The sequence below is a fragment of the Amphiprion ocellaris genome, chromosome 5 (assembly GCF_022539595.1).
Source record: "Amphiprion ocellaris isolate individual 3 ecotype Okinawa chromosome 5, ASM2253959v1, whole genome shotgun sequence".
In the NCBI taxonomy this organism is placed as follows: Eukaryota; Metazoa; Chordata; class Actinopteri; family Pomacentridae; genus Amphiprion; species Amphiprion ocellaris.
The window spans coordinates 33519194-33533552 of NC_072770.1; the positions used below are offsets into that span (position 1 = coordinate 33519194).

The window sequence follows — 14359 nt, forward strand, 5'->3', positions numbered from 1 at the left end:
CAGTAAAACGCTCAGCTAGTGGCATATCAACACTCTCTGAAGGATGGGCGCAAATGTGTTAAGCAAAAGAAAAATCATTTATTACTATATTGTATGAATACATAATCTGTCACATTTTTAATCTGTACAACAGAAAAATACAATTATCTCTTTGTTATATATAAAAATGGTTATCCTGCTTAAACATAAAACTTTGTCTTTTCAGCTTCTGACTCATCAGGACGACACATTCAGTGGAGGTTTTTGTCAATATAAAGCTTATGAAATTGTTGTATTTAGGTGAGAAACACATCGATAAATGGTAAAAACTTATGAAAGCCCAGCCACAGATTAATCATTTATTAATGCCTATACAACATCAATAAATGATTAAATAATGAATAATTACTCCATTAAAGCTTTTGAAAAGGTAACTTACTGTAATTTAGTACCAAGCAATTAATTTAACAAACATTAAATCAAGTGAATGTTCAAATATTAACAGCAAACGGACCAAAAACAGACATTATTCCCATTGCATACACAAAACTGTGTTGGCGTGTGGGTTGCTAGGCAACAGTTTACATCACCATATCCATCAGCTCATGCAGAAATGAGAGGACAGGTACTAACTTTGGCAGAGGGGTGAAGAGGTCAGAGTTCAGGGGTCTCGTTCCAAACTGGTAGTTCAGCTTCAGGTTGCTCTGGCAGATTTTGTCGGTGCCACATCCTTCTCGAAGGAAGTTCACCTTCAGGGGTTAAATCAGACCAATGTCAGGCTGTGGATGGACTGTACATCTGCAAGGGCATTCTCTACCTACTAAAAGGTCTTTAATAAGCAAATTATCTTTTAAACAAAATTGTCCAAAACCCACTGTTTCCGGCTTCTCGTAAGAGAAAATGGCCAATAAAATGTCACATTAAAAACTATGTGCATTGTGATCAGGTTTCTTCATCATTTTCTGACATAAATGATTGATCAGTTAGTTTAGAACATAGTCACCAGATTAATTGGCGATAAAAACAATCATTTGCAGCCCTAATTGCATTTCTGTTGTACATCTGCATGATTATAAAGACTGTTTAGCAGCAGATATTAGCAGATCAAAGGGTAAATAAAACCGCAGCAAACTATGCTAGCGAGAAGGTAGAGAGGATACATCAGCATAGAAACATATCAGTCAATTGTGCTTTATTAAAATTTTACAGAGCCCTTCACTCAGTTCCTTGCAGCAGTAGTGTTCAACTGGGATGCATGCAAAGTAACTCTGCTGTAACAAAAGAACCAAGCAATCAAACATATGCCATATGTGATAACAAAATGCTGAATTGCTGTATACAAGAGTCTGAATTAAAGCAGAGAGGCTATGTTGATGGAAAACATTCCATAAAGCGTTGGCTTGTTTATGCAGTAATCCGTATCACATTAAAATTCAACCCAACCACAAAAAAGTTTGCGTTTTGTTACAGACCTCAGAATGCAGTGTGTTAGAGGGGGAGACATTGAGTATAGGAGGCAGCTTCTCCAACTTCTTGGCAGAGTGTCTGCGTGGTGGCTGGGACTTGATCGTGTGGGTTATTGCCAACGAGATGGGACGAAGTTTGTCACGTATACTCTCCTATATAGACAGAAGATAACAGAATAATGGCCAGTGAGAGATTTGGTCTATAGGTTGGGGTGGAAAAAGTGGAGAGTGTGAATTTTTATAATATATCATGAAAAGGAAGAGTCTTCAATGCACTAAAAATAAAGCAAAAAATACCCCACATTGTACAAGTATAAATCCCATATATTTCCCACTGCTTGAATAAAACAGAGAACCGAAACAATAAGCTGGCAGTTATACGTTACTGACATGCAGCTGGAAGACAGCCGTGGTGCACACAGGGTGAAGCTGCCGATGCAACTCCACCTCCTCTGTCTGGGTATACTCAGGCTCCAGCGAGCTGCGGCCCAGGAAGTTAACGCGGTGCGGGAGGCCAAGCTTCCTACGCTCGGTGTCAGCTTCAAAGTGCACCACAAGGGCTGGAAGGGGAGCAGGATGGGATGATGCATAGAGTGAGACAGAGTGATTGAAATACAGAAATGTCAGGACACACACAGAGAGCACTTAAAGAGCCCACCAGGGCCAGAGCATATAGGAAGACCCTCATCTGAAGGGGTACACTATTACACAGCTGTGATTTAATCATAATAACGTCTACTGTTACCTCACACATAAGGTTGCTTTCTACTGTAAATAGAAATGACTGCTGCCACTGTGGGGAGTGATATGAAGTCCCACGTGAGAGAAGAAGAAAAACAAGCTTGAAAACCGAGGTCAGACTTACTAATGTGTGGAGAATAGTGGACTGGGTGGGCTGTGAAGGTGAAGCAGGCCTTGACCTCCACGCTAAAAAAGAAAGGTGGTGGATAGTGAAAAAAATGCAGGTTTAGAAGCTTTAGAACTATACAAATTATGTTTTTAAAATCAGGGTTTAGTTCAGTTATCCTGGTAGTTTTGTACATTGTCAGTGCTTACCAGACGCCATCTCTGCCTTTGCAGTTGTTCTGCTCCAGATCGATGTACTGAGGGTCAATAGATACCTCTCTGATCACATGGATGACTGGACGAGACCTTGAGGACCGAAAAAAGCATGGAAAAATGTGTGTATAAGGAAAAGTATGACCAACTAATGGAAAAATTAGAATAAATATGCAATATTTATGACCCCATTTGTATTTCACACAGATCATTACAGGTGAGATGTCTTTATTGTCTAATAAGACATGAATCTGGTAATTTTTTTAAATAAAAATAAATTAAAATAGAGGTAAATGGTTTATAAAAAAGAGGACCCTGTGTCAAATACTTTTAGTTTTCAGAATATATTTGCAGATTTGATTTGGGTGGTTTAATAACTCACCTGAAGAGAACCACTGAGTCATTTAGAGACCCCACTGCCACGTCTGGATAGTGATTGCTGTCGATATCCAAACCACCTGAGATGGAGTATCCAAAACGTCTCACGTCAAAGTCACGGCCATCCAGCACCTAATGGGTTAAAGAAAAAGGATGCTCAGTCTCATGTGTGTCTTTCTTTCTTTCTTTCATTCAATCTTCTCACTTTTATCCCTCGGTTCTTCTTTTTTTTAATATATTGTTCATGAAATATGTGAGCTTACCTGAGCAGGTTTTGTCTCAATTCCAGCATCCGAGCCTCTGTAGATGAAAACTTTTCCATGTCCATCAAATGGTGCTCCCACAGCAATATCTGTATAGACAGAAAACAGCATTCAGTTATGTTGTAAACGTTTTAAACCTAAAACAAACAGTGATACTTCTGTTCAATTCTGATCGATATTTTTCTAAGGAAGACCTCAAGACCTACATGTTTTCAATGGCTTTTGGGTTTTTGGCTGCTCTTAGTATGTAATTTTTTTGTATTTTATTCCTTTCTATTTTGTTTTAAATTTAGGGTTAGGCTTAATTTTTACTAGTTTTATCCTGTCTTGATATTTTCTACATAATTTTGTATCTGTCTGTCTGATAACACATTCAGCACTTGATCAACTAGGTTATTTTAGATGTCCTAATTAATTATATTTGATTTGATAAAGATATGAATGTTCCAAATGTTATCACAAATGCTATCAGGGTTCGGCTTACAGTCAATTTTCAACAACTTTAGTTTTAACTATTTGCAGTCTTTGTAGATTAGGATTTAAACCCATGAATGTTTAGTACAGATCTATGTAAAAGATAGCACTGTCTCCTGGAACATGACAAACATCTGAGCTCATTCATTCACCCAGTAAATTAAATAAACATCGTTCCCACCTCCGTATCCATCCTGGTCCAGATCTCCAATGCTGGTGACCGTCATCCCAAACATGGAGTCATACGTCCCATTGAGGCGGATGGGCCGAGCCTGATCGTCCCAGTGGCCAAAGGGGTTGAGATACACATAAACGGCTCCACCGATTTCTGCTTTACGGTCAAAAAAGTTAGGAGCTCCAACAATCAGGTCGGTCCAGCTAGGGACAGAAAACAAGGCAAAAAAAACCCCAAACTAATTATTTCTAGAGTCACCTCTGAGTTTTTTTATAGTGTAGTGCTTCTACTTTTATTAACACTGGTCACAATGTTGTGGTTGATTTATGATGATTATCCAGACTTTACATTCAGCTTCTCCTCACCCGTCCCTGTTGAGATCCGTGGTGGCTACTGAATATCCGAATGAAGACGCCAGCTCCTCCCCCCAGAAGATGTGCTGCGGCACCAGCCGGTACACGTTGTCCTTCTTCAGCAGCAGCACCGCCCCTGTATGGTTGGCCCGTGGTGCACCGGCCACGAAGGTCAGCTCCCCGAGGCTCATTATCCCCATGGCCGAGTCCACAGAAAACCCTGGAAGAAGAAGAAGAAGAAAAAAAAGAAGAAAGAGGAGGAAGAAGAAGAGGAGGAGGAAGGGTCAGGGGTTAGTATTGACCATGGGGTTCAGAGGCTCATCTCCTCTCAGTGCACCATGTTCTGCTCATCTCCTTACTAATGAAATGTGTGCCTTAAGTGACTATTGATTTTATGCCAAACTCATGATGGCTGTAAACGTTGTGTGCCGTGTTTGCAGATGGTTGTGAGCCTGTTGGCAAAAGCAGAAAGGCCGTTTGTGACAGTAACGGGGGGGAGATGAATCGGCCTCCGTCTAATGTCTCAGGAGATGCTGCAGCTCTGCACCAGTTGCCTCTGGCGAAGGCAGTATGTAAACATGGTGGGAGGAGGAGGTTAATCAGATTTATTACCTAAAGCATCCCCTGCTTTGTGCGGGTGTGCTGTGAAAATGTGCATCTACACATGTGTGTGTGTTTGTGTGAAGGAATGTGAGGATGTGCTTGCATGTAAATCAAATAAAGCAAAGGAGTGAGTAAGAAGTGGGGGGGGGGGTATTTACTTCATGTTGTGCTGAAATTTTCTCATCAAGCTGCGAGAAATAACACGTATATCAAACATTTCAAGCTAACACAAGCAATTGCATGCTTTGGTTTTGCTAGTTTAGAAAAAGAAAACGCAGGCAGAGGGTGTGAAAAATAATCCATCAGGACACGGAGGACATTTGTTAGTCCTGAGTAAACATGCAGAAGGAGACACAACAGAGACACACAGGGAGCAGCTCCAGGGTGGCAGGTGTGGAATGCAACATCGCAGCTCCTATAAAACCAGCGGACGGAGAATAGGCGCTACTTTTTCCTCACCGGGTGACTTTTAACACACAGGCTCGCAACAAGGTCGACACTGTAAAGCTAAATAGGGAATAGAAGCCTAATGGGGCAAAAGGTTTTTAAAGGAGATGGGGACCCTGCAGGAGCCGAACAAAGGCGCTAACTATAATAAACAGCTTGGTTTAGCTTCATTATTTAGGCCAAGGACATTATTTGTAAAGAGTGGATGCCATTTCAAATTGTTTCTTTCCTCTAATTTCAGTCTACAGGTGTTTTTTTTCCCATCTTATATTGTTGATTTAGTAACATTTCTATGCCATCCTTGTCACTAATTTGATTTGCAGCTGTGCATTAACTTGGTCCAATCCTTACAAATTATTCAATAAATATCTGTTTAAGGGTAAAAACATCACTTGATTGTTATTTGCATGCCACATGCCACAAACATAACTAAAGATTTTGTCCACATTTCACTCTCAACACATTCATTGAGTTTAATTTCACATATTTTTATTTGCATGGTGTGACTAAAATTAAGTGAAATTTGAAGAATTTTTTTAAAAAGGTAAAAAGCTGTTTCTATTTTCTTTTTATGGCATTTTTCCCCCATGTTTTTTCTTTTTACTTAATAAACAAGACGTAGGCAGGACTAAAGATGTCAGTTTCGAGCTGAGGAAACTTAAATGTAAATTGATGTATGTGCAACAAATTAAAAGAGCCTTCATTATTTTGAGGATGACAATATGGGAATAGAATAAAGCCTTTTCTTTGTCACTTTAGCCGAACACTCTGCAAAAAGGAGATTCCATAAACTGGATTTGATCTGGCACTGAAGGAGGTAAAAGGGATGTTTTGGTTTTATTCATCTAGACTCTTTCTTCAAATGAATCAGTGGTTTTACTGTTTATACGTGACCGCATTTTAGCAGCGGTTGAAATCCTGTGACACTTGAGATCCAACAGTCTCTGTCATTTTAGTAAGCATGCATAGGTGTGGCACATCATCTAGTTAGGATCAATGGAAGCATGTGAGTTATAAATGAAGGCTAAAAGGTCATGTGAGAATTAGTGTTGCCAAGGAGACGGCTCAATATGGTGAGGGAGAGAGTAAGCAGGCTTGGAGGAATGTGAACAAAGAGATTTATAGCAGATCCACACACTTAATTGGAAATAATAAGTGCAACCCCACAAAACAATAAACAGGCCCTGTTCAGCAGAGGGTGGGTCGTTACCCACAGACACAGAAGATCCATAACAAATGTCTCACAGCACTTTCTCCAAAACGAAAAAACAAGCTATCTTTCGGATTTATTTCTATATGGCTGCAGCTGTATGAAAGATAATGTCAGTCCGTCAGTTCACCACTGATGGATTTAAGATTATCATGAAAGTTTGTACAGTTACCCACGGTGCCCATGAATGAACCAACTCCACCATCTTTGGTGATCCCTATAGTATTTGTGTATAAAGAGCAAGCGACTGTAGGTGCATTTTGCCTGTCATGTCTACACATTTTAAGCTTTTCATGTGTCATTTTAGGGCATTAAAATAACATACATAACAGTAAATGTCAGGAGGAGGGGTAATTTGTCATGACTATGTGGTATACAATCACAAGTAAAGACATTCTAATAAATCAATAAAGTTTATCTTATCTTAATACAGGTCAGTTGCTTAGGGAGGTTTCAATGACCAATATTTATAGAGACAAACTGTTGTAAGCATGTGAGCAAGTTCACGTAAACTCTCTGAACTTATCAGGGTTCCAACAATGTTGTCACAGTAGTGCCTTTTAGATGGTGTATGACTCATCACCGTGGTAACCAAGAAAACAGAGTGGAAGCCTATTGGAGATTTGAAAGCGTCTAATTTAACCCAAACCGTGAGATTTTCCGGAACTTAACCAAATAGTTTAGTTTAGTATAGTAACTAACAAAACAAAACCTGAATATGGATAAGAAAACAATAATAATAAAAAAGAAATATTCAGTCAACTACATTTAAAAATGATGGTTCGACATGGGGTATTGACCCCATTCCCCCTCGTGAACAACCTCTGAAAGACTTATGGCACTGCCTTGCCCACCTCCTCCAATCACAGACTTTATTGCTTTTTATAGTACCTCAATTAGCAAAACACTCATTTGCAGCACAAAGTTTTGGGAGTCATTGGTAATCAACCTTTTCTCTTGTTTAGGTGTGAGGACATGTTTAAAAAACTTATGATATTCCCATCACCCTCAGTTGTACTATGTGTTTAGTGCTAATTAGCTACAGGTTAGCATGCTGAGATGCAAAACTAAGGTGAAGAACATGTCAAAGACTGTACCAGCTAAACATCAGCATGTTCTCATCGTCACTGTGGACATGTCAGTATGCTGATGTTAGCATTTAGCTCGAAGTTGAGCCTGAGCTGTGAGATCGTAGGTTAGTTAAACCCTTAAAAACGTTTCAGCTTAGTCAAACTACAGCAATCGTTAAACCACCACCAAGATACCCTGGAAAGCTTCATCCGGACAAACACATGCAACGGGCTCGACACACTAAAGACAACAGAGATCTACAGACAGAACACACAGACAACTTCCTGCTACTCAAAGAGACAACCATCTTTTTAATTCAACAGCTCGTTAGACAAAAAAGAAAAAGAAAACAATAGTCGTGAAACAAATCAAATTGTCTTAAATTAAATCACCCAAGTTTTAGAATAAATTGACAGTTTTGGATGGCTGTCTCTTTATAACAGTAAAGACAAGGCCTGACCTAGCACGTAAACTACACTAAAATCTATAGACACCACGTGGAATTAGGAGACAGGACTAAGACAAAAGACGGAGAGGAAGAACGTCCACTACAAGCCCAGTCCGAGGTCCAAACAACAACAACACTTCAGGCCTACAAACCTAAGTAGCTATTATGAGCTACATCCTCAAACGGTGTGGGCCGGTTGGTGGGCTCCAGAGTTTTGTACAGCAGCGCGTCTTCAACCGGGCTAGCCATGAACAAGAGCCCTGAGGCCCAAAAAACAGGAAGAGAAAGACAGAAGGAGACAGAGGGGAGGAAGAGGAGCGTGGGAGGGGAGTGATGGGGTGGTGAGGATAACAGAAGAGTGACAAGAGAGAAAAAAAGGGGGGGACAGGGAAGTGCAGGTGAGACAGGTAGCGATTGATTGGTGCTTTGTTTTCGTGGTGCTGCAGCGGTTCGTCCTGCAAAAACCGCCTGGTACCTGGAGAAGAGACGTCACTTCGGGCTCAGATTGTACCCCGACACTGTAAACCACCCTCTTAAAGTTTCGACGTGTTTTCCTCTTTTCAGACGAGGGCGTTGGCTGGAATGCGGATAACATCACTGTAGTGTGTTTTTTTGGGACATACAGTGTTTGCCTTGTTCGGGAGCAAATACTGGCATCATAAGAATTCATGTCAGGCCACATGTCCACCCACGGTGAGAGAGAGCTCAAATAATGAGGTGGAGTCATATTCAGGGTGTTATGAGTCACACACAGAAAGGCTCAGCCAGAAATAATCCCCAGGGAAAGACAGGGACACTGAAACAAGTTTTCTCTCCCTTTCGGAGGCAGTTTAGCAGCAGCTACTGTTCCCATGGTTGAGTCGGCCACGTTGGGGTGCAGTCTGAGCCCTGGTGTCGTCCCTCCCCGGCCCTCTCTTTCTCTACTGTGCACAGGCAGCAGTGAGCAGGGAGGGTGAATCCTACCCAGGTAACTGTGGTAGGGCAAAGGGATGAGCTGGGCATTAAGCTGTTTCTGATCTGCCACCTCGTAGGGTCCGTCGTCATAGTAACCGAGGTTGAGCAGCGTCTGGTTGAAGAGCTGGACGCGCATCTCACCTGGAGAGGAAGCAGGTGAAGGCACAGCAAAGCGACAAGAAAACATTTGCACAATGGGTCACAGAGTGGACACAACACCAGATGCATACAAGCACACACACACACACACACACACACACACACACACACACACACACACACACACACACACACACACACACCTAAACTTTTACAATATGTGCTAAATACTGATCAGCGTAGTGTATTATTTTACTAGTTAGCATACAAAAAATAAACATACTTTACCATTTCATACAAACAGGGTACGGTACAATTCACATGCAGCATTGGTTTCGATCAAAATGTGACTTTGCAAAGACAAGACAAAATGAAAATTCACAAATAGGCATGTTGGGAAAGTGTTTTCTTATGTTATTTCTATCCCAAGATTTTTCTTGAGTTATCTCACCAACATTTGCAATTTACCTTCAGTTTCAGCTGTAAACAGTTCCTTTATTTCTATTGTGCATTGCACTGTCTGAAACAAGCATTCACCATTTGCAGTATATTTCATTTTCATACTTTTCCATTGTGAATTCACTACAAGTTCAAAACTTGCTTAGAATTTGTGCATCATATAAATAAATTTGAATTCGACCGACACAGTCACAGAGTGTCTATCCGTTTAAATACACATTCTTTACCGTGGACACAGTGGAAATAGCCCAGGCTTTCTAAAATAACATTCAGTGAAATAAGAAGCATTGATTGCATCTAGCAGACTACACATTGACTTATATTGCAATGTTTTAGAACGTGAATTATATAAATTAAGACTATAGGGCAGCAAAGCACAGCATTGATCTCATGTGGCAGCCTATGACAATAAATTATAAATCAATCCAGTAACTGATTTCTACATCAGATAAATCTCAGGGCTTTCTTTAATTAAGTGCAGCCACTGTGTTGCATAATTTCACTTTTCAATCAATAGATTAAGGTATAAATTAACTGAATTGTCCTATTAGTAGCACTACTTTCATTAGGCAGTTATTTTCTCTAGCTTACAGTAGCTGCAACAGAAACATTTCACATATTATATGTTTTTGCATCCACTATTTGCACATGAGCAAAAGTCTTTGAGGCAATCACATGATGGGTGTCAGGTCTTTATATCTATGCATTCCCAGATGACACCACGCAGATTTACTGAGGGTTGATTTGGACAAAAAAAGGAACAGGCTTGCCAAAGTCAGACACTTTACCTTTCCAGTTGTATGTTCCTGGAGCCCCAAACAGAATGAAGTTGTTGTCTGGGGTGAAACTGACAGACAGGCCCTGCTGACAGAAACCAAACTGCTCGTGTCCCTGAGGCCGACCCTCACAGAACTTCCATTCCCCTCCGTCCAGGTCATCTCGTTCAGTCAGGTCCTCACTCAGGACGTAGCAGCGCCCGATGGGATCCCGAGTCTCTGAAGGTTTACTGACACGTTGCCTCAGCTCGTACAGGTGAGCACAGGTCTGGCGAAGGACATGGATGTCATTTCTAAACAGAATGATTCTCAATATGGTTGAGTCATCTAGAAACATGTTTTCATCATCCACATAAATAAAAACTTAGCAGATGAACCAAACATGTCTGGGTCAGCAGCAGAACATGATTTTTTTTGTTATTCTACACATGAACCTACTGCACTGATGAATTTACACGACGTATCTGATACTCACCACCACCTTCCCTCCAATCCCCTGACTCTTGACTGTAACTCCCAGCCACTGGTTGTCTTTGCTCTCTCTTTCCCATTTCACTGAGTGAAAACACAGAAGGAAATGCCAGTCGTGATGATTTCCATATTGTAAACCAATTAGGATTGAGGCCACAGTAAGCAAACAGCACTTTGTTATGTAAGGAGTTGTACAAATTACATTTCACTTTTCAATATTGCAGACAAAATGTGTTTCAGTACATTTTAATGACAAGCTTTTGAAAGCAAAAAATATGGTGGCATTCATAATTGCTCAACACAGTCAACCCAAAAGGCTCATTAATGGAACATGCTGATGTTGCACCATATGATTCCAGAAAAGAAAGGCTTTAAACATTTCTACTGTTACACAAACTAGGGAAACTAATAATTTATTTTTAAGACTCATGCTCATTCTTTAAGTTAAAATGTTGTGTGTAAAGTGTTATTTTTCTTCCTTTAACCAAACCAGTAGTTTTTCATTTGATATCCTTGGAGGACACTGCAAATTTGTGAAACCAACATCAAATTTTCATTACCCAACTCGCTCTTTCATCCGCCAGCTAATTAATAAATTGACAAATCTTTTCACCTGTATGACAAACTCACCATCTCCATCGATATCAACCCTCTCGCAGTCGTACTCCTCTGGTGTGATTGGACACCTGAACAGAGCTCCTGGTCGACTGCCTCTTAGCTTCCCCTGCCCTGCCGCCTGCGGTGCTCCTACCAAGATCCTAAAGGAAAATCACACACATTTAACTGTAACACCTGCTCCCAACTATTGATTACACTTTGAAATGTATTCACAATAGTCCAAAATTTCAGCCACTGTTTCTGTAAAGTACAAACACCTCCTCCAGACACCACACACTGTCAAGTTATCTTGATGTACAGTGTTTTCATACCAGCTCTGTGAAATCTGTTTTTTGCAGTAGCATACAGCAGCATATCACCCGTCATTCTTTTACTATCAAGGCAAGGAATAGTTTTATTCTCAGTGAGGTGGTTGCTGATATTTTGGGGCCGGTGTCAATGCCCTCTGCCTTATTAGGAGTGGCTGATTCAGGCTTGGATGCTATTTAAAAACCGAATGTTGAGCCACATTCCGCCCAACACCATCAGCCATGGCATAAGCATGGAAGCGAGACATGGGGAAACAGGCAGTGGAGACGGAGTGGAGAGCAAAGTGCAGCGTATAAGAGAAACAAGAAAGAGAGAGATCCTAAATTTGGTGCAACAACTGAAGCATTTGCCTATACCTTAATTTTACTTATAACAGTTATGTTAGCAATTAAAATGCTTGGCTCAGCTATGCGCTTACATACTGTACTGGAAAATCTGTGCAGAGTTCCCACCGTGAGCTATCCTCATATCTTCCATGTCATGTACACACTTAAATTAGAGCTATCTCTATGGCTGGGAAGTATTTAACCTATAAATACAGTCTAACAAGCTCAAAGTACAGCATGAACCATACAGAAGAACTGAGTGGTCGTCTGGGTGTTCAGAGTGAGGCAGCCATAACAAAAGGGTTGGACGCACAGCAGCTCCTCTGCACTGCTGTGCTGAATAATTGAGGTTATTATCTTCAATACAGTACATTGAGTACATTTTTGTATTACTGCCCCCACTCTATTCTTGGTAATGTAACTGGATCAAATGTGAATCATCTCCTTCTAGATTTTCAGGAACACACACACACACACACACACACACACACACACACACACACACACACACACACACACACACGGGTGACAGCAGGTATGCAGACACATTATAAAGCAGCAAAACAAAAAAGCTTCCTGAATTCTTATTTATCTGCTATGTGACTGATTTCTTTCTCGTTAACAGTCCACATATGTACAGCTATGTAACCTATAACCTACAGCTGTTGTCTTAAGGCTGTTGCCACAATGTTTAATTGATATTTGTGCTGGCAAAAAGCCATATCTGTACTACATATGCAGATGGTGCTATATTGTTAGCATTGCTAGCCTGGAGTAGGTTACAGTTGAAATACATGCATTGTTTTAATATTTCAACAAATGTCTACTGTCAGACTGATAACATGTTAAATCCAGTTTTTCTGATGCGCTCTTCTTTTCCACTAGGCAAGCTATGGAGGCCCAACAAGATGGAAATATTGGATTTAAACATTTGTTTTGATCAGCCAAACATTTCATTATTACTGGTAGATGGATCGTATTGCAGTGGGGCTAAACTGAGGAGTAGCATGTGGGTTACAAATGGGGTTAGTGTAAATTGTAGTCTGCTGGCAGTGTTTACATTTCAGTTTGTTGTCCTAATGCAGCAATAGCACTGCAAGAGTACAGCACACAGTAGCACCGTGCTAATCTCATAAGCAGCAGTTAGGGTCACAGTTCACTTTTCATCCATCAACAAGTTGGTTTGGTGATGACTGATCAGCATCATGGAGCCACTAGTCACTACAGCAGTAGGCCTACATCCTGACTCTGATATATTTCTGTAATTCTTTCATCCAGGCTAAGTTTATAAAACAGATGCACACTGACATCTGTAACGGACTGTTATAACTGAAGTAAGAGCTGAAATAGCTTACCATAGTTAAAAACACCGCATTCAATTCTTAATGTATCAAAAGCATTCAATGAGGTGAAACACTCCTTTCAGGGTGATATTTTATTAATAATGCATATTATTTGATATGATTAAAAATATGTATATTATAGGTTAGGAACACTAAATCAGGAAATCATTAAGGACTTCTGTTTCACTACCACTGCAACATCCAATACATGGACTATAATTCAACTTCATGTTAATACCTTAATAACAATGTGCAATATTGGAATTTCAATTGTACTCTAATTTATTACCCTGGTTAAGCAAATTTGTCTTTTTTACACAGTGCTTTGTTTACACTTACTTTTACACAGTATTTCTTATACTTCTTATACTAATAGCATTTTTTATTCAGAGTTTCTAAGATTTAGATTTGTATATTTATTCTTTTACTGTCTGTTTTTTGTTGCTGTGTACTGCATGTCAAATTCCTTGTGTGCGAACGCACTTGGCCTAAACTACCCGTTTTTAGATTTCTCCTGAGTGAATACACTTGAGCTGTAGAAAATGTTGCTTCTACATGATGAATTATGTGATTATTTGTTTATATTTGCCTGAACGTTAGGCTTTTCTGATTCAGATTCTGATAAATACATCAGTTGATGTGGTGATTAGTGATTGTGCCAGCATGCAAGGGAGGCCAGTTTAATAACCTCAATCTGAAAAGCAACTAGTAACTACACCACTCTGACAGGTGCAATGAGAGTATTAGTTCTCTCTGAAATGTAGATCAATATACAAAGTAGCATCAAAGGAAAATATCCAAGTAAAAAGCAAGTACCTCGAGTACTTTCCCCCCACTGATTAAGACACACAAACTGCCACTGATACCACCCAGGCTGCCAGACAGCTCTACTTTCTATTTTCTGCTGCTGCCTTCTCTCTCCTGACAAATCCTCTTGCTGAGGTGCAGCTGTGCGAGCTTCAGGAGTGATTTCATCTTAAAGAGCCAGAACCTGGTGACCCACATGAATAAACAACTAAGCAGTGTTACGCTGATGTAAACACATGTTTACCAAAGCAGATTTGGTTGAGAGGAATAG

The 14359-nt window shown here is 40.2% G+C and overlaps 1 protein-coding gene across 3 annotated transcripts in view; it reads right to left on the reverse strand.

Annotated features, from left to right (window-relative positions):
- itga7 (integrin, alpha 7) overlaps nucleotides 1–14359 on the reverse strand; it is a 36713-nt gene that overhangs the window by 8912 nt on the left and 13442 nt on the right. For 2 of the 3 annotated variants that reach the window (XR_002746962.3, XM_023284636.3), the window contains exons 2-14: nucleotides 11316–11443; nucleotides 10690–10769; nucleotides 10227–10482; nucleotides 8890–9021; nucleotides 4160–4367; nucleotides 3801–3997; nucleotides 3146–3234; nucleotides 2887–3014; nucleotides 2502–2597; nucleotides 2311–2372; nucleotides 1836–2005; nucleotides 1452–1598; nucleotides 613–728 (exon numbers count right to left, since the gene is read on the reverse strand). Coding sequence is in view for 2 of the 3 variants with exons in the window: in XM_023284636.3 (XP_023140404.2) it covers nucleotides 613–728; nucleotides 1452–1598; nucleotides 1836–2005; nucleotides 2311–2372; nucleotides 2502–2597; nucleotides 2887–3014; nucleotides 3146–3234; nucleotides 3801–3997; nucleotides 4160–4367; nucleotides 8890–9021; nucleotides 10227–10482; nucleotides 10690–10769; nucleotides 11316–11443 (1809 nt within the window). In the remaining variant the exon portion in view is untranslated. Of the gene's footprint in view, nucleotides 1–612; nucleotides 729–1451; nucleotides 1599–1835; nucleotides 2006–2310; nucleotides 2373–2501; nucleotides 2598–2886; nucleotides 3015–3145; nucleotides 3235–3800; nucleotides 3998–4159; nucleotides 4368–8078; nucleotides 8187–8889; nucleotides 9022–10226; nucleotides 10483–10689; nucleotides 10770–11315; nucleotides 11444–14359 lie in introns of all 3 variants that reach the window. The other variant, XM_023284637.3, reaches the window with a different exon arrangement.